This window comes from Halichoerus grypus, chromosome 8 (assembly GCF_964656455.1).
Source record: "Halichoerus grypus chromosome 8, mHalGry1.hap1.1, whole genome shotgun sequence".
Lineage (NCBI taxonomy): Eukaryota > Metazoa > Chordata > Mammalia > Carnivora > Phocidae > Halichoerus > Halichoerus grypus.
Genome location: NC_135719.1, coordinates 67,329,891 through 67,351,750, shown reverse-complemented (window position 1 = coordinate 67,351,750; position 21,860 = coordinate 67,329,891). Strand labels below are relative to the sequence as shown.

General features: G+C 44.0%; 2 protein-coding genes across 6 annotated transcripts in view; both read right to left on the bottom strand.

Annotated features, from left to right (window-relative positions):
* The window catches only part of SPG11 (SPG11 vesicle trafficking associated, spatacsin), a 92,770-nt gene extending 85,397 nt beyond the window's left edge, over positions 1-7,373 (bottom strand). For all 5 annotated transcript variants that reach the window (XM_078079417.1, XM_078079418.1, XM_078079419.1 and 2 more), the window contains exons 1-4: positions 7,087-7,373; positions 4,202-4,386; positions 2,969-3,193; positions 1,124-1,325 (exon numbers count right to left, since the gene is read on the bottom strand). In XM_078079417.1, the coding sequence (XP_077935543.1) occupies positions 1,124-1,325; positions 2,969-3,193; positions 4,202-4,386; positions 7,087-7,340 (866 nt within the window). In that variant the 5' untranslated portion in view covers positions 7,341-7,373. The remainder of the gene's footprint in view (positions 1-1,123; positions 1,326-2,968; positions 3,194-4,201; positions 4,387-7,086) is intronic.
* Positions 7,374-9,261: 1,888 nt separating this feature from the next.
* Positions 9,262-18,330, bottom strand: PATL2 (PAT1 homolog 2). Its single transcript, XM_036070831.2, has 14 exons — positions 18,288-18,330; positions 17,472-17,698; positions 16,529-16,609; positions 15,680-15,822; positions 15,088-15,156; positions 14,729-14,870; positions 13,322-13,442; positions 13,123-13,220; positions 12,654-12,707; positions 12,422-12,555; positions 12,120-12,279; positions 11,495-11,635; positions 10,585-10,682; positions 9,262-10,025 (listed from the first exon to the last, which is right to left on the bottom strand). The coding sequence occupies exons 1-14, from the start codon at positions 18,328-18,330 to the stop codon at positions 9,872-9,874; spliced, it is 1,665 nt and encodes a 554-aa protein (XP_035926724.1). The 3' UTR covers positions 9,262-9,871.
* Between the last annotated feature and the right edge of the window lie 3,530 nt (positions 18,331-21,860).

Here is a 21,860-nt window from a genome sequence, read left to right as displayed (position 1 = left end):
TCTTTAAAGCACTAAAGATTTTTTTAAAAAAAGCATTAAGCCACTTGAAAAAAATCACAGTGGTAAGAAGTTCTGGTAGGTATGTGAAGATGAATTTGTCCTCTCTTGTGATCCAAACAATAAGCAATAAAAGCCATCAAAGTGCATTCCCAATTACTCAAGGATTTGTTTATCTCATTCATATTACGTTAGGACCAGAAATCCTAATGGTTTTGAATGGCCCTAAATAATGGAAGTCATAAATGGGGACTAGCCTACTTTTACATAGGTTGCAATGTACAGGCTGGGGTGTGTACTTGGATCGCTCATATCATACCTCTCTCAAACATTATAAAATCAGAAGTAACTAGAATATCTAAATCAAAAACAATACAAAGAAGCATTCAATCTTTACTAATATATTTAGATAGCCACAAGTGTGGGTCCTTCAAGGGAAACACCTGAGGAAATCCTCAGCTGGAGAAAGCTAGCTTAGTATCTTATTAAAGTCCTTCAAGAGAAAAGTAATCCCTGAGGCTGCCAGAACCCTAAGCCACATAAGAAGCAATTCTAACACAGGGTAAATCCCTTTTTCTTCTACTCTAATATAGCGCAAAAAGTGGGTAAATAATGTATTAATAGCCAACTGTGCTATTATACATTATGTACTTGATTATTTTCAAAACTAAACATGAGGGGCTCCTGGGTGGCTCAGTCGTTAAGCGTCTGCCTTCGGCTCAGGGCTTGATCCCAGGGTGCTGGGATCGAGCCCCACATCCGGCTCCCTGCTCAGCGGGAAGCCTGCTTCTCCCTCTCCCTCTCCCACTCCCCCTGCTTGTGTTCCCCTCTCTCGCTGTGTTGCTGTCAAATAAATAAATAAAATCTTTAAAAATAAATAAAACATAATATAATCCATAGATAACATATACAAATCAAAATCACAACTTCAACATACATTAATAAAAAGGTAGCCAATGGTCATTTGCACAATTTTACAGTAACAACCTCACTAGGTAGTAGCTAAAACACGATCTAGCTACATAGAGAAATAAAACTGGTTTTAAAAAAAGCTAACAAGTATATTTTTCACCTCTTATGGCTTTAATTATTTACCTCAAATTGGAGACTGCAGTGATTTACATACCTGAAATACAAATCGAAGTTAAGAGCGACTGCAGAGCTGGAGGAGCTGACAACCACTACAACATCTAGGTCTTGAGACACTTTCAGTGAAGTAAAGGAAGAAATCGTGGCTGGCTCCTGTCGCCGCTCATTACAAATATCTTCCTGGGCAAGTGCTAAATCCACATGAGCTACATGTGTACCGTCCACTGTGTCAAAGATGTCTTTGAGTTAGAGTTAAAGAAAATGCCAGTCTTAAGTATGCCTCACTACTTCAAGCACAGGATGGGATGGACCTTATAAACTTCATGGCTGCAAACTTGCAGGGATAGTAACAAAAGGAATAGTGGACACAGAGGCAGCCCTCATCACAGTAATCGGAGGACCATGAAGCTGGTGGCCCAATAAACCTGATCGAGAGCTCATTCAGCAATACTTGCTGAAAATCCATTCATTCTGTGCCGGGCCTTGAATGATACCCTGCTAATATTTTCCGCTAGAGTTCTACAACAGTGCTGTCCAAGAGAAATATAATGTGAACCATATTTGTCTTTGTAATTTTCTAGTAGCATTATTAAATAAGTAAAAAAACCAGTAAACCTAATTTTAGTAATACATTTTATTTAACCCAATATATCCAAAATATTACCATCTCAACATGTAATTGATATGAAAAACTGAGATATTTTACAACCTCTTTTTCATATAAATGTTCAATATTTGGTATTTTACGCTTGTAGCAAATCTCAGTTTAGACACTAAATATTCATTGGAAATACCTGATCTGTATTTAAACTTCGTAAAATTCGCATTTGAGAACTTAAATATACTTAAAAGTTCTCCAATAATTGAAGGAAGTATCAGCTTTTCAATTTGTAATTAAGTAAAATTGAGAATTCCGTTCCTCAATCACTGTAGCCAATTTCAAGTGCTCAACAGCCATAGAAGCCTAGTGCCTACCACAGCACGTTCTGTAACCTAATAACAAGGATGAAGTTAATGCAACATTTTATGACATTTTTACAAAAGAAATTTTAATTAAGGCTATTTTATATCTAAAGTAGAAAAACCATCCCTTTAATTCAGAAATAAAAGTTCCAAAATCATGTAAGGGGTCATTTTCCAAGTCTTCAGAACAATTTTGCTAATGATCTATGGATCTGCTAGAGACAAAGAAACTACTTCCAAAACCAAATTTAAGGGCGCCTGGGTGGCTCAGTTGGTTAAGCGACTGCCTTCGGCTCAGGTCATGATCCTGGAGTCCCTGGATCGAGTCCCGCATCAGGCTCCCTGCTCGGCAGGGAGCCTGCTTCTCCCTCTGACCCTCCCCCCTCTCATGTGCTCTCTCTCTCTCTCTCTCATTCTCTCTGTCTCAAATAAATAAATAAATAAATAAATCTTTAAAAAAAAAAAAAAAACAAATTTAAAATGGTTAAGCAAATCCTATGATTCACTAATATGATGGAATCATTAGAGATAAGTGGATTATATTTATACATGAAAGTGAACATATAACATTATAAGCAGTCCTTGAAATCCTTTCTGGAACAAGCACATAGGAGATACTTAACAAGCATGTTTTGAATAAATGGGTAAAATAGAGCATATATAATTTAGAAAAAACACAAGCTGGATGATTATATGACTATGAAAAAACATGTACATATTAGAAAATATTTCAATAGAATATAAAGCAACATTGGTGAGTATTTTAAGTTCATGAAGATCTTTTTCCCTGGAAAGTTTTACTGAAAAACTAACCATTTCTACCTATATACCAGTCCCTAAAACTAAAAGCCTAAAAAAAGGCTCATCCTTCTAGGTAGTCTCCTCCCCTACATATCCCCATCTTTACTGCCAAGGATACAGATCCATCCTAAACTACTCAAAACAAAAAGAATTCCTCTGCAGAGCTGTGTGTCAATAATCCTGTCCACTGCCTGTGCAGGCAAGGGTAACGTGAAACAGTTGAGTACTCCAATCTCAGCATCTCTTTCAGGAAATACAAGGTGTAGGACAATACATTTGTTGATGAACAACAGTGATCTGTTATTGTGAAATGACAGAATTCTCAAAGATAATAAGGAAGCACCTAGGAAACAAAAGGAGATTATTTCAAACTCACTGGTCACAACTTTACAGTTGGTAATTTTGATTTTGTAAACATAACACAAACAGGTGAAACAAAGAGGAAACAGCACTTTGTCCCACTCTAGGCGGTTACCGCTCAAACCCACCTAAGGAAGTGATTACTGGTAGGTAGGTAAGAGGATGAATAAAGAAAGCCTACAATGTCTTTGTTCATTCTGTTTATGGCCAGAGTCTGAGAGCACACCAGAAGATTAGAGAGAAAAAAAAAAAACCCTACTTATCCCAGGAACCCCACAAGAACAATCAGATTTTTTTTAAAGAAAAAGAAGATGGGAAAAAAAAAAAAAAAGAAGGCGGCTGGTGCCTTGTGGGCTCAGTTGGATGATCATGCGACTCTTGATCTTGGGGTTGTGAGTTTGAGCCCCACGCTGGGTGTAGAGATTACTTAAAAATAAAAAATTTGAAAAAGAAAAAAAAAATGAACCTTAAAATCAAGGGTGTCAAGTATGCTACTGCCTTAAATATAGAAGCCTGAGTACTTGGATTTCCGTTCCCTGCAGCCCTCAGGACGGGTAACCAGTCTAGATCAGCACCATCCAACAGAAATACTGTCAGCCACAAATGCAAACCACAATGTAATTTTAAATTTTCTAGTAGCTGCACTGAAAAAAGAAACAGGTGAAACTAATTTTTTACATATTATTTACTCTATTACATCCAAAATATCATTTCAACATGTAATTAATACAAAAACCATGAACAAGATATTTTACTTTTTTATACTAAGCCTTCAAAATCTAGTATGTATTTGACACTTAGAGGACATCTTAATTCACATTAACCACATTTCAAATGGTCAACAACCCCATGTGACTAGTGGCTACTGTATTGGACAAGGCAAATCTCCCTACCTGATTTCATCCCTTTAAGAACTTTTCCTGGAATATGTAAGATTACATAGTAATGTCACAGACTTAAACATGCTGAAAGACCACCTGTAAATACTTACTGATATTTTGATCTTCAATGAGCTTTTTCAATGTCTCCTCGCTACAGCTATACAAAATGGTTGCATCACATCTTCCATCTTTCAAATTAAATTCATAGATAAACAGTTCATAATTTTCACTAAGAGCAAGCAGTTTGGGCTTGTCTGTTGGTGAGCTGCTGTTACGAGAATCCTCCCATACAAAGCTAAGGAAAAAGCGTAGATTATTATATTCTATTATCCACAATGTTTACCCACAACGGTGAGGGTAGAAGGGCAGAAGGAGTCAAAAACAATTCTTTAGGCCACATGGTAGTAGCATTAATCCCACACCCAACTTAATGGAATGTAAATTCCTCTGGGACGTCCCCCCTCATTCCCCTGAGCCCCCTTTAAGCCAACAATATAGGAGTGAGGGATGAAAAGAGGGCATGGAGCAATAAATGATGGCTGCTTTTATTCCTTCATCTTAAATCCTGTCTGATGAAATGTTTAAAGGAATGGTCATAAGGGTAAGTTTCAACAACCAAATATGTATATTATTTACAAGAGGTGGTACTCACAATTAACAAAATAGGTTTTGCTAACTTAAGTGCTTTCAGTGACTTTTAAAAAGTGGACTATTTGTATTTATAGACTATGACGACTCCAAGATGCTATATTATAGAATAGTTCTGTCCAACAGAACTCTTCATGATGATGGAAGTGCTCTATAGATCTGCACTGTCTAATATAGTAACCAACAACCACATGTGGCTACTGAACACCTGAAATATGAATAGTGCAACTGAGGAAAAATGCAAAATTTATTAAGTCACATGTTGGTAGTGGCTACCGTGCTGGACAGCTCAGTTACAAAATTATTAAAGCAGTATAATGTCAACACACCAACAATGGCTAAGAATGGTGGAAAGAGACTAAAGAATGATGCTATAGCTTCAAATTAAATTACATTTAAAAAATAAAAGGGGGGCGCCTGGGTGGCTCAATTGGTTAAGTGACCAATTCTTGATTTCAGCCCAGGTCATGATCTCAGGGTCGTGGGATTGGGCTCCTTACTAAGGGGAGTCTGCTTGAGATATCTCTCCCTTTCCCTCTGCCCTTCCCCCCCCCCCACACACGTGCCCACACGCAAGGGCTGTCTTCTCTAAAACAAATCTTTAAAAAAAATTTTTTTTTAATTAAAAAAAAGTGAAAGGGCCCAATTCTGAAAACAATACAATGGAATGAGAGGAGGCTACCATGCTGATAAAGTTTCATCTTTAAAAAAAAAGCTGTTTTCTACAGAATAAATTTTATATCTAAAAAAAATCAGACTTGGTGCTCTAACGTACTTATTAAAGAAAAAGATTGACATACTTTATATTTCTATCTTTATACCTAAACTGATGATTTTTCATGAACACCCAATTCCTGTTTACAGTGAAAATCTGGAAAACAATCTGAATGTCGATTATGGAAAAGATTAAACACATTAAGGCATATTTAAAAGGCAGAATACAGTGACGCCATTGACATCATTAGCATATGGACCATCACATGAAAAGACAGGAAATTTTCAATAAAAATAACTATAGAATGTACAGTTGATTTCAACATATATAAAAAGAACTGTTTACTTTGAGATAAGTAAACCCTGAATATTGTAAATTTGTCTTTTTACCCCATGAAGCACTTGAATTAAAATCCAATTCAAACAGAAAGTCCTTCTTGATCCTCCTTCAATCTACTAATTTCATGCAGTAGTTTATGGATGCCCTCATTATTTCATGTGTGTGTCTTCTTTTAAATTCTCAAACACCTAAAGAGTTCTCCTTTTCTCTGCCTCATTCCTTTCTTTACAGGACTGTGTCCACAGGTACTTAACATGGTAATAAACCGGAACACAGGAATAAACTAATTTCCGCTATCGAGAGATTCTTCCTCCTAGCATCTAGAGATCAGGAGAATACAAACGCCCAATCGATTAAAGCACCGGCTTATTTAACAAACAAATCTCTATTGTCAGGCAGTGTTACAGAACCTGGCGATTCCAAGCTAAGACACCTCTTAACTAAATGTTTTAGGAAATGGTTTCTAAACGCTTTCTATTAAAAAGAGCCAGGGGTGCTGGCTGGCTCAGTTGGGAAAGCAAACCCCTCTTTACCTTCGGGTTGTGAGTTGAGCCCCATGTCGGGTGTAGAGATTACTTAAATAAAACTTTAAAAGAGAGAGAGCCCAAAGACTCAGAGGGCACTCTCAAACTTCATGACATAAACTCCCAACTCCTGGACGGAGAGTTACAGAAGTGGAAAGTTAATACATGATTATAATTGGTTTCTTCTGTCTTCCCAAATCATGCAAGCTCCACATATATGTCTTACTCAACTTTTTAGAGCTGCTCCTATGTAACAGTTTGCGTGTAATAAATACTCGTTGAGTGAATAAATGAGTGGGCAAACTAGAATCTATCCTTGAAGAAGGCGGCGGGGGCGGGGGAGGAGGGAAGGAAGTCGCCGTTTCAGGCACAAGAAAAAGGTCAAGATGATTCAAATTAGAGATGATCCCCAGCTGCTATCTTTAAGGGATTTAACTGAAAGAAGAAAATGGGCAAGGTGCACAGCACAGTAACGATTAATTAACCTATGCTGAATTAATGAAAGAACCCCCACGTTGGGACCTGCTCCGGGTTCGCTGCGGCCAGCAGAGGAGTTGGATGCCTTTTCTGCGCCCCGGGAACGGGGAAGAGAGGGTGGGGCTGCAAAGCGAGGAAAAGGTTCCGAGAGGGCACCCGGATCGCATCTGAGGTGTTTCCCGCGGCCGTCATTCCTCTCCCGCCACCTCCACGCCTGGAGTGGAGCACTGGGGCTAGCCGAGCTAAGGCTCGGGACTCCTCGGACACTGCCCAGCCCTCCCGCAGCACTTACTGCCGAAAGGGGCCAGTGAGGCAGCAGGTACCCCCGCTCCGGCCGCCCGGCGCCAAGGAAAGCACTTGCAGGCTGCCTGCAGCTGTTAGGCTCCCCAGAACCTCCTGCTCTCTGTGCAACTGCGCCCGGGATCCCAGCCGCCCCGTTGCCTCCACAGGGACCGGCACCAACAGCATAGGTAGAACCCGCTCCATGGCTTTAGCGCTGCCGGTGCCGCAGCCAGCAGCTCCTCCCGGGCCCTTTTCTGCAGCCATTTTGATTCGGCCATTTCTTCCGGTCACCTGAGCGCAGCTGCGTCCTGGGCATGCGCGTGGAACCCAGCCTCTCGCCGCCTCGTGACTCTCCCCAGGACAGCTGAGCTGTCTCGCCGGATCGCTTTCCTGGCCTGTGGATGCTGGCGTCAATTACTCCAGCAAAGCTACATCTGCCTTTGCTTCAAGCCTTTTTACTTAACTACCTTGAAAGAGTTAAGGGCCAAATTTAGCGGCTTCAGGCACGCTGTAGCAGTTTTACTCACTCCCTGGCATTACCCTCTGCTTTCTTAGTCTAAATGCTTCCCCTCTATGGGAACCGGTTCCTGCCTCTCTCCTTTTGCTTTTCCTAGTGTGCTGTTATTTCCGTTTACAGGCCCAAATGGTACCATGTCTTTGGTAGTGTGGACCAATCCATCATACGAGTTGACCTGAATGTTGAAGTCAAATAATATCCCTTGTAAAGGGCAGGGAAACAGGGTAGTTAAAGGGTGGTGCGGATAGAGTTCCCGTTTCATTACTAGGCTTCTCAAGGAAGTATGATCCAAGGTCTTCAGCAGAGCTGGAGAGGAGCAGAGGGGGTGAGGAAAGAAGAGTGGAGGAGGAATTTAGGAAGTTCTCCTAATAAACATCAGTATCTTTCTTAACACATTCTTTTCCACAATCAGCTGGGGTCACACAGGTGACCAACAGGCCAACCCCTCCACTTGTGCTTTGATTCACATCCTCTTCTTGTTCTGAGACTTTGTAAAATTCTTTTTTCTCCTGCATTTCTTTCTCTCCCTTTACTGGGGTGCTTTAGCATGTGAACATGCTGTAATGTCACGCTCAAAAGAAATCCTCCCTCAACCTACACCAACCGCTACTGTCAAATTTTACTTCCCCTTTAGAAAATTTTTACTTGACTCTTCTTTTTTAATGCCTCACCACCACCCCCCGACCCCTTAGACATTGCCGATAGGCTGGATAAAGGTGGTGGCTGTCAACCCTTAGTTCCAAGACTTACTCTAAATTGCTCTGCTTTCCCTCACCCCTGCTTTTCAATTCTTGCCTGAGCAGATGGAATAAACCTCTGAACATTTTTCTCTGCTTTTCTCCCTTGTTCCTCTGACAAGCAGCAGTCAGAATGATCTTCTAAAAATGAAATCACATTACATCCCTGTTTAAAATTCTGACTTCCCATTAGTTAGAATCCCGATTTTTAAATCATGGCTTATAGATCTAAACCCTATTTACCTCTCTCCAACCTCAACACCCTTTCACCTTATCTGCGAACTTCAGCCACACTTGCCTTCTTTCTGTTCCTGAGATACATTAAGTTCATTCTGACGTGGCACCTTTGTGCTCACTAGTGCCTCTACGTGGAGTACTTTCAGCTTAATTGTAACTGCTATTAACAGGACTTCCTGGACCATTACACTCCAGTCACTCCCCACCCAGTTTTGTTTCCACCAGGATATTTATCACTACTTGATCTTTTCCATCAGTCCCTGTCTAGCCAGAATGTAAGCTTCAGAAGAATAGGGAGTTTTCACTGCTCACTGTTACCCTACCACCTAAAACCGTGCCAGGTTCCTAAAAGGGACTCCAGGGATTGATGAATACATGACCTTGTTTGTCAACTTAAACCAAACATTTCATATCCCAAGGGGGATATTTATAGCCAACCCTATTAGCTTAGCTACTCTCTTTATAAAAAAAAAAAGTTCAGCAGTGAAGAAATTTCCAAGGTCATACTTTTGTTAGACATAACAAGGCCTTGTCCCTTTTATTAAGGGCATTTTGGGGGCATTCACACATCAGAAAATGACTTTCATTATACCTCCTAACTTATGACAAGTTTCAACACATCATTTTATTATCTCTTTAATTATACCTTATTATGTCATGCCCTTTTAGGCATATCTTCAGGTTTTAAGGAGAACATAAGAAAATGTTTTGGGTGAAATCTTCCAATATATCAAGGCATAAGAAATGTCCTCAGACCCTCTGGATCCTGTAGACCTAGCCCATACAGGTAGTATCTGATGATTAAACTCTTCCCATGTATACATATTTCAGAACAACTGGATCAGTAGACCCAAGCAAGCCTACAAAGAACAGATTTTTAACTGTAAACAAGTCTATTTTCTAAAGTATGTGTGTGACTTGATTACTATCTGACCCCTTCCAGCAGCTGGTAAATTCTGAGGACAGAAGTGACCTTCCTGTTGCTCATGCTTTTGTCTTAGATTAGTTGTCCCTCAAATATTTCTTGAATTAACAATTAACAATTCAGCTTCTCATATAAATCCTTGCCCTTAAGTAGCTTGGCATGATAAATGAGCAAAGCATCTGGGAATAAATTAAAAGGTTTGGCTGAAGAAATAGGCTTCAGGATCCTAACCCGGGCAGACTGGTTACTGGGTAAATGTTAGAGTGTCTAAAACTACTTCTAAATACAAGTTATCCTCCATACTCTTGGGTTAAAAGAACTAAATGACAGAACTTAGATAGTGCTGAACAAGGGGCTATGACCTCGTTCCTGCCATCGCTTACTCCATCCTAGCCTCTAGGTGCTGTACCAATGGTTTGTCCACATGGTGACAGAACAGAGGAAGAAGGTTGCTGGGGAAGGCTAGGGGTTCTGCCAGAGAGGCTGTTGGCATTTGGGCTATCTCCCAGGCAATCAGAACCACCATGTCGGTCCTGGAGGACAGAGAAGACAGAAAAACATCAGAGTCTTTGTATCTATGCAGGAAATAGACTTAAGGCCAAGGTTCCTAATTATTTTACCACCACCACTATCACCCTCTGTGCTTGTAACAGTTAAGAGAACGTTTGCATATTTTGTATGTGCCAGGCAATGCTTAGTGTTTTACATATCCTCCTTAAGAACTCTGGTTATTATCATTATCCCTAGGTTATAAATGAAGTAACAGGCTTAAAGAAGGGAAGTAACATATCTGCAAGTTGCAGTGCTGGTAAGTGACAAAGGCAGAATTCCAACTTGGGTAGGTTGACCCTAAACCTTGTCCCCTTAATCATTGTTTTACTGCCTTCCATGGGAAACCAGCACTCTAGGGCACTATAGAAAAAGGAAAAAAAATGAAAAGGGAGAACAGTTGTAACTCTGATATTTTTCTCTTCTCTGTCCAACTTCCTTCCCAATACTTGAATATACTACTCAGGTAATATCTCACCTGGCTCAGCCTATACATGCCAGGGGCACTGAAATAGTATATTTACAAGGCCTTTAAGATCTTACCAAGCTGTATGATCACTGTAGGGCTCCTCAAGGGAAGACTCCAGAGATACCAGCTGCTCCCCATGACTCAGTAGGGCATAGAGCAAAGATATTCCAAACTGCAAGTGAGACAGTATGCAAGGTAAAAGGAGTTCACCAGAGGCATTCAGTGCTTTCCTGGCTCTGCTATTTTCCCAACTAAAAGGGCAGGTTCCCATGTAAAAATGGAGTTCAACACTGGTCAAACTGTCAGATTTTACAATGACTGGCCAAAGAACGCTCAGACCTTTCAAAGGAAATCACTGCTCTGAACTCTCCAAAAGATCCTTGTGGAGAGTTGATTAAATGCATACTTGTGGGTCTTACTCTCAGGAGTCCGTCTATAGATGAGGAATAGACTCAGGAATCTGATGCAAGTAGTTTGTGGACCCCACTGAAAGCAGCTTTGCTTTAAGCAAAGATCTTCAGAAAGGGGTTCACAAAATAATCCATTGGGGTATTAAAAGATATCAGAACTTTCACGTCTAAAGTCTCTGCATTTAAAATTTTCTATCTTGTATTTATTAGGTATTTAGTGTAGTGTTATATGTATAGGACTTCTAGACAAGCACATGGGTGATAGGGTTCAGAACTTTTTACTAAGAGGGATACACCATCAAAAAAGTTTGGTGACCTCTGCTCGAGAGGTCCCCATCAGGACCATCCTCAGGGAGGCTTTTAGAAAAGCAAATGCATGGGCCACACCCCAGGTCTACTAAATGAGACTCTCTCGGAGTGTGACCAAGGAACTCTCCAGGTGATTCTAGTGCTCACTAGACATGGAGAAGCACTGCAGAGAAGATGGAGAGGTAACATTCCTTTGCTTATTCCTTGCCAGGGATACCAACTGGAGGCCATCTGTGGAAAGAGAAAAGCCTCCCCACTATGCTACCTGGTTCTGAAGCACCAGAGTGATCGGCCGCTCTGAGGAGCCAGGTGGAAACAGCATGAGTCCCTGAAGTCCTTGGAGGAGTTCATGGAAGGTCAAGTGATGGATACATTTGCCCAGAGGCTTGAATAACATTTGTAGAGCCTGCAAGAAGGTCAGTAAGTGCCTCTCTCAGACTCCACTACAACTTCACCTCCTCCTACTTTGCCTCTACCCCCTTTTCTTGATGACCTGTTTTTGGTACTTTCCTGGTCAGGTTACTTAACTAAGCCTATCACCATTCAGGTCTCTCCAACCTTAATACTGGTCCTTCAATACACACTTATCTAGGAGGCCTTCCCTAAGAAGGGTAGATATGGGGCTCAACACTTCTCAAGGAGTCTTTATCTTCTCAAACCTCCACAGCCCACTCACACCTGTGCAACCACATGCCTGTGTTTTTTGGTCATTGTACCTCAAGATGATCAGTTGTTACTATAGTAGTTGGTTCTGTAACCTCCTCAACTGAGGGTGTCAGGTTTGGTACCTCTCCCTGCCCAACACTTTCTTGGGCATCTCTGGGGGTGGGGGACAGAATGGAGAGGAGGGGTCCCTAACCCATCCTCTTCTCTCCTCAATGCCACAGTACCTGATCAGCTACATCCCTCCTGACTAGGAGGGGCAAATGGTGGGTGATAGCCAGAAGAAGGCTAACAGCTCGATCCTGGGGCAGGAAAGGAAGCAGCCTTGCCACTAGAGCTTTCCCCTTCCTCACGGAGAGCACCTGCAGGAAGCCATCTGCTGCCTCCCTACATGTGAGAAAGGAGAACATTTTCAGGGCTCTGCATAGAGGGCTCTGGCTACATGCCAGAAAGGAGGGGCAGAAGGAAAGCTCATGTGTTTGCTCATCTTTCCCTTCCTGGGCTGGAGGTGTGACCCTCCCACACTCACTCCAGATTATTCTGCTCCTGGGTCTTTAAGGCCTGGAAGAGCTTCTCGACCTGGTTGCTCTGCTGTTCAGAGTAGCAGGGCTGTGGTGGCCCATCCTTCTGGGCCTCCTCTATCTCTAGTAACTGAAGAAACATCTGGGAATTCGAAGGTGGGAAAAGAAGAGGTCAATTTGAGCAACATTCCATTTCCAAGGGTAAATTAGGAACTCATCCTTAAGGAGTTGATATCTCACCTTCTCAATCCGGGACAATACCTGAAGCCTCTGACTGCTTGCAGCTCCTAGCTCCTAGGAGAGAATCCCAGGCTGTCAGCCACACCTTTATAGCAGTAGCACCAAGCCTCGGGTGAGCCAGGAATGGAGCAGGAAAGGCTAACACAAAGTCTGACCACACTTCGTTCTCACTCTTAAGTCACAATCTGATCTCAAGCAAGAGAGTGCCCCTGTCCTTTCTCCAAAACAGGGGAGATAAAAAGGGTTGTGGGACGGACACCTGGGTGGCTCAGTCGGTTAAGTGTCTGCCTTCAGCTCGCGTCATGATCCCAGGATCGAGTCCTGCGTCGGACTCCTTGCTCACCAGGGAGCCTGCTTCTGCCTCTCTTTGCTGCTCACCCTGCTTGTGCTCGCTCTCTCTCTCCCGAACAAATAAATAGATCAAATCTTAAAAAAAAAAAAAAAGGTTGTGGGAAGATAGCATTTCTACCTGCTCTTGGGATCCATGGGGCACAGCATCAATAGCTCGGCGAGGGCTAAAACACGTCGATACAGCTACCTGGCCCAGGGAACCCTCGATTCGAACCACTGCACAAAAAGAAGTCAGGACAAGCATGTTCCCCCTCCCCTTTTCACACTCAGTCCATCCAGATGTCCATCCCAACCCAGCAGGTCAGCCCTGGTCCTACCTGACTCATAAGCCTCTGCCTTCTGAATGTAAGGTGTTACCAGCTTGAGAGATTCAACCTTGCTCCTTCGCCCAAGTAGCTCTTCATCTGTCTGCTTCTTCTCTAGTTTCTGATAATATTCCTGAGAGTCCATGGGATAGAAAAATGTATCCTCATCTTCTGAACTTAGAATTAAAGTTCTCAAGTGCAACTTCTTAATACACCCTTTCCTACAGCATTCATTCCAGAAAGGATTCTGGCCCCTTAGGCCCTTCTGCCAACCACTCTGAAGCACCTTGAGTACCCCGGGCCTCACGACATCTGGCTTGGGGGTCTCCGTACCGAGTACTCGAAGAGCTAGACACCACCACCAGATCTGATGAAAAGGCAGAGAGCCGAGTGGAGAGCCAGGAAGCAAACCCATGTCAGCATCTGCAACCTTCTTGAACTCCTTCTTCCTTGGATACACACTGCACACCTTTCCTCCCTGTTCCCCCTTTTAGTTTTGTGATCCTACCTGTGCTTTCCAAAAATCAGAGTTATCTGATGGCAGGAAGACCATCAGCAGCTTGCAGTACAGAGATACTACTACTGTCAATTGGCCAGTAGCTAATAGCACTCTAGGCCAGTTTTAGGCTTCTGAAGAATGGCTCAGCAGCTCTAAGGGCTTCTTAAAGAAATCTGTAAAATCCCAAGCTAAAATAAAACTACTGAGTCAAACAAGGATTTAAATAAAGCTCCTTCATTTAAGAGCAGTGCCAAAAAATCAAGAGTGTAAAAATATTTCACTTTCAGTGACCTGGGGAGAAAGGGTTTTTGAAGCATGGTGGAAAGAGAGGAAGAAATTAGTCTAAATAGGAAGGAGATAAAGGTGGGAACGTTGGTAGGGGGCTCACGGATGTTGAAAACAAAGTGGAACACAGCTTAGACAACCCAAAAACCCATAAGCAAAGCTTGCCTCACAAATAAAAGGACGACAGGGAGAAGAGTGTAAGGAGTTAAAACGTCTGCCGGCATTTATTCAATTTAACAAGTTGAATCCCATTATTTATAAAATTCATGTGTTTCCTATCTAAAAAAGCAAAAAGTAGATGAATACTTATAACACAACATTTCTAAGACCCACAGAAGAATACCAAAGTGGAAAAGTCCATATTTCAAGGCTGAGTAAGGGAAATTCTTGGCAAAGGATGAAGACAAAACCTCAGTGTTTGCGGGAATTGTAAATAATCCCATTTGTCTAAAGTGTAGCAGAATAGAGGGGAAGGATCTTGGGATGTCAATTTTAGAAATATGGCCCCTATCCTGTAGTGATTGCCCCTCCCACCTGACTGGACATGGCCCCTAAGAGCTGGAGAGATGATCCAAGAGGGCCCATGGAGTCCAGGCCCATTTGATGCTAAGGTCAGAAGAGCACCTGGGGCTCACCTGATAGTAGTAGTCATCCAGGTGGGGGTTCTCACTCTGCAGCTGAACCATCTGTACTTTTATCACCCAGTCTTTCTCTTTTCGGGTCATGAGGTTAACATAGGGGTCTGGCTGCTGAGACCAAGGCTTCTTGGCTGGGGGACTTCAAGCCAGAAGGGTACATTCCTTGAGACCTACCCACCCCCGCACAGTGAGCTTCCCAAGGAGTGGTGAGCAAGGCGGGATGGAACAGAGTACAGAGGTGGGCAACACGGGGAGAGTCTTATTTGTGCAGGGGCTTTGGGGAGACACCCAATCACATGGGGATACCCAGCATGCAAGTGAGCTGCCCTCAACCCTGCTGCTCATCTAGGCTTTACCTTGGTGTTCGACTGTGTTGCTGCAGCTGCAAGATCCGTTGGTGCTGAGGGTGGAGCTGGGTCAGATGACTAGGAAGACTTAGAAGGAAACTTGGGCTGGGTCAAAGAAAGCACTCAGCTCCCTCCCCTTCCAACCAGTCAGCCTCTAGTAAGCTCAGCTGGGCGTCTAAGGCAACCCTACCTGTCCGTGTGCCTCCCCGAAGTCAGCCACAGGAAACAACACAACCCCAGCCCAGCAGGGCTCACACTCCCCTCTGGGATAGATTTTCCTGCAATTTGGCTGCAGGAAATCTTGACACAGTAGAGACCCATTTGGCCTGGTTGTTGGGAGTTCTGAGTCCTAATCTCAGTTCTGCCATGCCAGCTAACCTCAAGTAAGTTCTTTTTAGTCCCCCTGGGCTTCCACTTCCTTCTCTATGGGGAGAAGGGACTGGGCTCCACTGCACACTTCTCTGACTAAGTTTCTGTAGGTGTTTTTCTGTGGCAGCTGGTAGGCGGCCCCCATCCCTCCTCAGCCACTACATCCTGAAACCTCCAGAGAAGAGCTCAGTCTGGGGGAGATGCTGGGGGGCCCGGTGTCCCAAGGCAGTACCTGAAACTAGGGGGCCAGGAGGTTGGCAGGCTGCAGAAGAGAGTTGGGTCTGGCGAGAGAAGTCGAGGTCCGAAGTGCCGTGCTGGAGAGCTGGCACTGGGAAAGGTAGTCCGGAAAGGAACTGGAGAGAGGTAGTCCAGCGTCTGAGAATGGAATTCAGAGGTCTGGGAAAAGGGCAGCTCCACCAACAGAATGCTGCTCCTTTGCCACATGGGCCTCCTCCCACCTTTACATTCTCACCTGCCTTTTCTCCCATAAGAACCTCACCCAACAGAGTTTGTCACCTCCTCAGAACAGCTCTTCAGTTCCTGACAATGTGGGGGCATGTGCCTTTCCGGTCTGATGAGTCAACACCTGTTTCTCTCTCTCTCTCTCTCTCTCTCTCTTCTCTCTGTGATAGTCTTTTTTTTTTCAGGCTCTTGTGCCTTCAGCCACTGGGGCAATGCTTGTCTGCCTCTTTGTGGACTCCTCTGAAGCCCTCCTCAGAGCTGCAATTATCTTCTCATTCTCCCTGCAGGATTTCCTGCAATTCCTGTTCTCATGATACAGTTAATTAAGGGCAGCTGCTCTTTCTAGCCCTAAGCTCCATGCTGCTCATCAGCTGAAATGTAGGGAGATGGAAGTAGGGCTCTGGTTTGTCTTTTCATACCGACAGCCAGTTGTCCCAGGACCACCTTGGTCATTTACCAAGCGTCACTACATTATGGGTGTCTCCCACCTCCCATACCTACACCTCACTTGGGGTGCTTCATCGCCAGAGCAAGGTCAAGAGCAGACAAAGGGACACTCCACATGCTCCTTCTCCACATACCATTACTTTCTCACAGGATGGAGATTGAAGTGACTCACCTGCCACAGAAAGTGCAAGGAAGCAGGGGACATCCCCAGCACACCAGAGGCCTTGATTCCAGAGGAGTTGAGAAGGCCTCTCTGGAATGGGAGGGAGGAAAACAGGCTTGAATGAGCCCCTGAGGTGTCTTCTTCAGTCATCAGTGTCCATTGGGTGCGGAGTGCAGGAAGGCCAACCACTTCAAATATTCAAGGCAGTGGTAGCCTGGCCCTCCCTTGTAATAAAAAATCAACTGGGTCAGGACCTCCCTGCTTCCTCTGAGGGGAAGCAAGACTGGTATCTCAGGAATAGGTTGAGGGAGACTGAGTGATTTCATTTCTTTTTTTTAAGGTTGTTTGTTTGTTTGACAGAGAGCACAAGCAGGGGGGCAGCAGGCTGAGGGAGAGGGAGAAGCAGCCTTCCCGCTGAGCAGGGAGCCTGAGTGACAGACGTGGGGCTCAATCCCAGGACCCTGGAATCAAGATCTGAGCCCAAGGCAGACGTTTACCAACTGAGCCACCCAGGCACCCCATGATTTCATTTCTATATAGGAATCCTTGTCTCTCTCCACTGGTTGTGGGAATCCAAGGGAATAAATACCAGGCATGAACTGCTGAGACACAGGGGCCCAGGACCAAGGATGACTCACCTTCAGTCCCAGGAGTTCAACCAGCACCTATGGGCTATGCATAACCCTGCTAGGACCTGGTTTGTGAGGTGAAGACAGCATCAGAAACTAAGTGAGAGATAGGAAGAAAGAGGGAAGGAAGGAAAGAGTCCCTACTCAGGTTCAAGCCTGAAATAGAAAGTGTTAACCCAGAACCTATCTGAGACAGGTGTGGAGGACGTGTAGTCATGGCCCAATGGTTAAGGCGACGGACTAGAAAGGAGTGGAGAAGAGAAGGTCTGTGAGCTGCAGTGTGTTCCCGCCAACTGTCCCCCCACCCCCTCCTGCCCTAGTACCTGGGTGTTATGCATAGCACTGAGGACAGCTGGATCCCCGAGATCATGCTCTTCCTCCTCCACCTCTTCTTCCTCCTCCTCCTCTGGCTCTGGGGCTAGATCTGGATCCAGATCCTCCTCCTCCTCCTCTTGCTCCTCCTCCTCCTCCAACTGGGAGACAGACACCAGCTCCTCCTCAGGAGCCGAGGAGTTACAGGGCTTGCTTGGGTCTTGGTTTAAGTAGGGGCCTGAGGAGGGAGTAGATGGGGACTCAGGTGTGAGGAGTCTCGTCTAGAGAGGCTGCTTCTCAGTAACACTTCTGTTCAAAAGTCATCTCCACACCACCTTCAAACAGTCCCCACCCCTTGCTACTAGTAACCCCCACCCCCCGACTAGAGCAAATGGCACTTGGCAGGCAAACACCTTTGCCTTCCACATCTCTTCAATTTCCTCATTAGTACCACCCTGGGCTTCTCTACCCACTCTCTCCCACCGAACAGCCCTCTCAGTGCCTCCTTAACCAATCAAGTTCCAGGTGCCAGGACTCACTGCAATTGAAGCCTACTGTGCGCCAGATACGTCACATGTATGTGTCCACTTAACTCTCTGAGCAGTCCTGCAAGGCTGAGAGTGAGCCTTTCCCCATCACGGGTAGGAAAATAGGGCCCAGAAAAGGGACCTCAGTCACCAGTGGGATGTAGCTAGCAAGTTGAAGAGTTTGGAAGTCACTCCCAGTAATTCTGGACACCCGGGCCCACATCTGTCCACTGAACCATACCAGTAAGTCTCTGCACCCCAAGGCTTTTCATCCAGATTCCACAGCCTACTGAGCAATACCTTCAAGACCTTTCATCTTTGCAGGCTGGCAGGCCTCCACCATGTCTGTTTCCTCTGGTAAGAAAACACTGTCAGCCTCTGGAAGGTAAACCTGAGACAGGGAAGAAACCCAGAGACACCCTCCTCCTCAGTAAGGATGGCATGGCACCCTAAAAAGCCATGATCTCCCCCTAGCAAGGTAGCCAGAGGAGTAGTGGCCCAGCGTCTCTTCTCGAGGAGCAGGACCCTGGGCTCTGGGACTGCCCTAAGCCCCACCCTCTGCCCTCACCAGCCCAGCTGCAGGGAGCTGTCCTGCCAAGGGACAGAAATGAGGGACAGAGCTTGGAGTTGGAGAAGCACTTCCACACAGATACACACTGCCCCTCAACACCAGCTGCCTTGGACACCCACCGCCTGACTGTTGCAGTCCTTTCTGCTTAGTTTAGCTTAGCCTAGACCAGGGCTGGTTTGCTGCCCCTGGCTTTAAGAGTCCCAGCCCCTCCCCTGTTACCCCCTTAAAGGGCCAGCATCCCCCAGCTGCTGTGTCTTGATAGAAATATGAGAATATAATCTGACGATAAAGACAACTCTTGAGAGGGTAAGAGAAATAAACTGCATTTTTAAGCCCCCGAGGTTGTGGGTACAGTTTATGGGGATTGATATTTGGGAGCAGATTTTTTTTTTAAAAGACCCCTATTTTCCACACCCTTCCTAGGAGCTTTATGAAGTTATGTCCCCTTCAATCCGTAGGTTTTGCTCCATCACAATAGGATAGGAAAGCCCTGGGCGGATCCTGAGATTTGCTAGCAACCAAGATCTCAGCACTTGGGCAGTGCACCTGGGGATGCTCGCCCTTCACTGGGTTCCATTAGTTAGGTCTGCCACCCAGTTCTAACTGATGATCAGGGGCCCCTGTGAATTTAGAAGCCAGATCTTCAAGGCTAAAACACTTCTGCATGAGTTACACAATCTTGTATCTTCTCGGCTACTGTAATGGAAAACTGGTTCAAAAGCTCAGGAGTGAAAAGAAAACAAGACAACAACAAAGGCAAGAACCCCTGAGCCGCAGCTAATCCCTGAGTGATCCTGGGTTCTGCACCGGCACCCTGTGTTTAAACGAACCCCACATGACTTTGTAGAATTTCTGAATAAAGATTAAAATGAAGCTAATTTCTCCATATCAAAAATGCTAGTTAGGGCCCTATTGTCATGGTTATAGGATTGTGGTTCTTGGTGCCTCTAAAGAAAAATTTTGTTTCAAAAGTTTTGCTGTATGTCAGAATGAAACGAGTGTGGGGCGGGGGGGGAATTAAGTAGCTCAAGTTACTGAAAAACTTTTCAAATATCTGAATTGGGTTCAGATCTTTTTTGGTGATGTCATTCAGCTGTTTTTCTCAAGAATTTCCTAATCGCTCACTTTGGTATTATTAATAAAAGGACCAAGTGGTGAATTTCAGTGTTCCAGAAGTGATTTATTAGATTGTTGTAGAGACCAGGTCTTAGGAAGAGCCACTCGCTGCATTCACAGCGTAAAAATATCAGGACGTGTTCATTCTTAGAAACAAAATCCCTTCCTTGTTTTTGTTTCTCATTTTAACTGCCCTTTATCTCTCTCTTACCAATGAACCAAATTTCTCCACTTCCTCAACTCACATCATTCCTTCAACCATTGCTCTCTGGCTTTTGACTCCATCCTAATGAGGGCACCAGGGGACAGATGAACAATTCCACAAGCTCCTCAACCCTTTCTACGGACAGCTGACAATTTTCAACCATATGTTCATACTCTGCAAACACACTCTCAAGACAAACCCCCTACCCTCACTTATACCCAGATGCCACCCCTAAACACTTCTTGGATTAAAACAAATCTGGAACTACCATTACCCATCACCCCTCAGAAACTATTCACAGTTACCAATGATTGCTTAACTGTAAGTGCAAAAGACATGTTTCAGTTCTTACCTTAGTTCAAGTCTACAGCATTTGAAACTGTTGCCCATGCTCTCCACACGTCTCTGTTCTCCCGCAGTTTCCCATCACTTCACTCTCCTGGTTCTTCTTGTACGTTTTGGGTCATCTTTCTTTGGTCTCTTTCTTGTTCTCTTCATCATCATCCAAATCCTCTTCTTCATGCCTTTTCTCTTTCCCCTCTACGTCAAATATTCTTAATTGGACAGTCCCCAGAAATTGTGTATGTTTGTGTGATCTTTAACATGCATTTTTCTGGAGAGACAGTTCAGAGCTCTCATCACATTCTCAAAGGGATCGAGAATCCCTCCAAAAATTCAGTCCTTTGCACCTTGGTATCCCTGGGCAATCTCACCCACTCACGGCTTCCTACTTAGCACACGTGGATGATTTCTAAGTCTTTTCGTCAGATCTGACACTTTCCAATTAAGCACCTCAGTGGTTTTTATCTCCTGTCCATTAGAGAAGGCATTAGATCCTTAAAATCTGCCTCTCCAGCCTCCAGTCTTCCAGTTCCCTGCCTTCTAGTTTGGGTTTCAGAACTTGTGAGCTACATTTGGCTGTGGGGGGAGAGTGGAATTCTGATGGAGCCCTCTCTCTTAATCAGTGTGCACCAGGATGACTCTGGCCTGGGGGCCTCTCTCCTTTGGCCTGGGAGTTGTATTCGATTGTTGATCAAGGCAGCTCCCTGTCCCAATTCTTTCTGTCTTTCTTTTCAGTGATATTAAACGTGTATCTTAGCAAGTAATGTGCTCTTCATTGTGTCTCACAAGCAAAATGAATTTGCAGAGGAAGTTATTTTAATTGGAGGGTGATTTCAGATGCTTTATTAAATTGTCTTATTTGAATTTTCTAAATATACAAATGGGGGGAAAAGTTAGCTCAGGCTTCACTTCCTCCAGGAGGCATTCTCAGATACCCTCCTCTCTTCCAGGCTACATGAGGTGCCCATCTTAGGGGCACTCATTGGTCCTTACACTATTTTCTCATTGTACCTGCCACTGACTTATAATTCTGTGTCTGTATTTGTCACCCCTACTTGAGAACAGATATATGTCTTCTTCATCTTTGTGCTTCCAGCACTTAACACGGTAACTGCAACAGAGTAGGTTCTCAGTAAATGTTAATTGAGCTGAACTGAAATGAAAAACAGTCCTTCCCCTTGGAGACTTCCTCAGATGGAGTTTCTAGCCTGCCACATGGGTGTGTCCTACTCCAGCCCACTCTCCACATTGTTCCCAAGAAATGTCATTCTAGAAAACAAACCTCATAATACCTACACCAAAAATCATAAAAGATATAAAGATTTCACTAAAAAAGTAAAAACTTCTATACTGAAGACACATTTATGCCAGCATAAATTCTTACGGAGCAAGGATTTAAATATTTTTTAAAAAATTAAACCTCAAAAATACTCAAAGAAAGTGTGAATTTTTAAAAAAATGTAGAGAAGGTCCTTCTAACCATGATCCCAAATCCATAAGCCATGAAAGGTGACTGATAAATTTGCCTACATAAAAATGTAAGGCTCCCAAATGTCAAACAAAACAAAAGAAAACAAAAAACCGTAAAAGCAAACAGAATAACTTTATTTTGATCTGGCAATTTGAAATTTACCTTTAA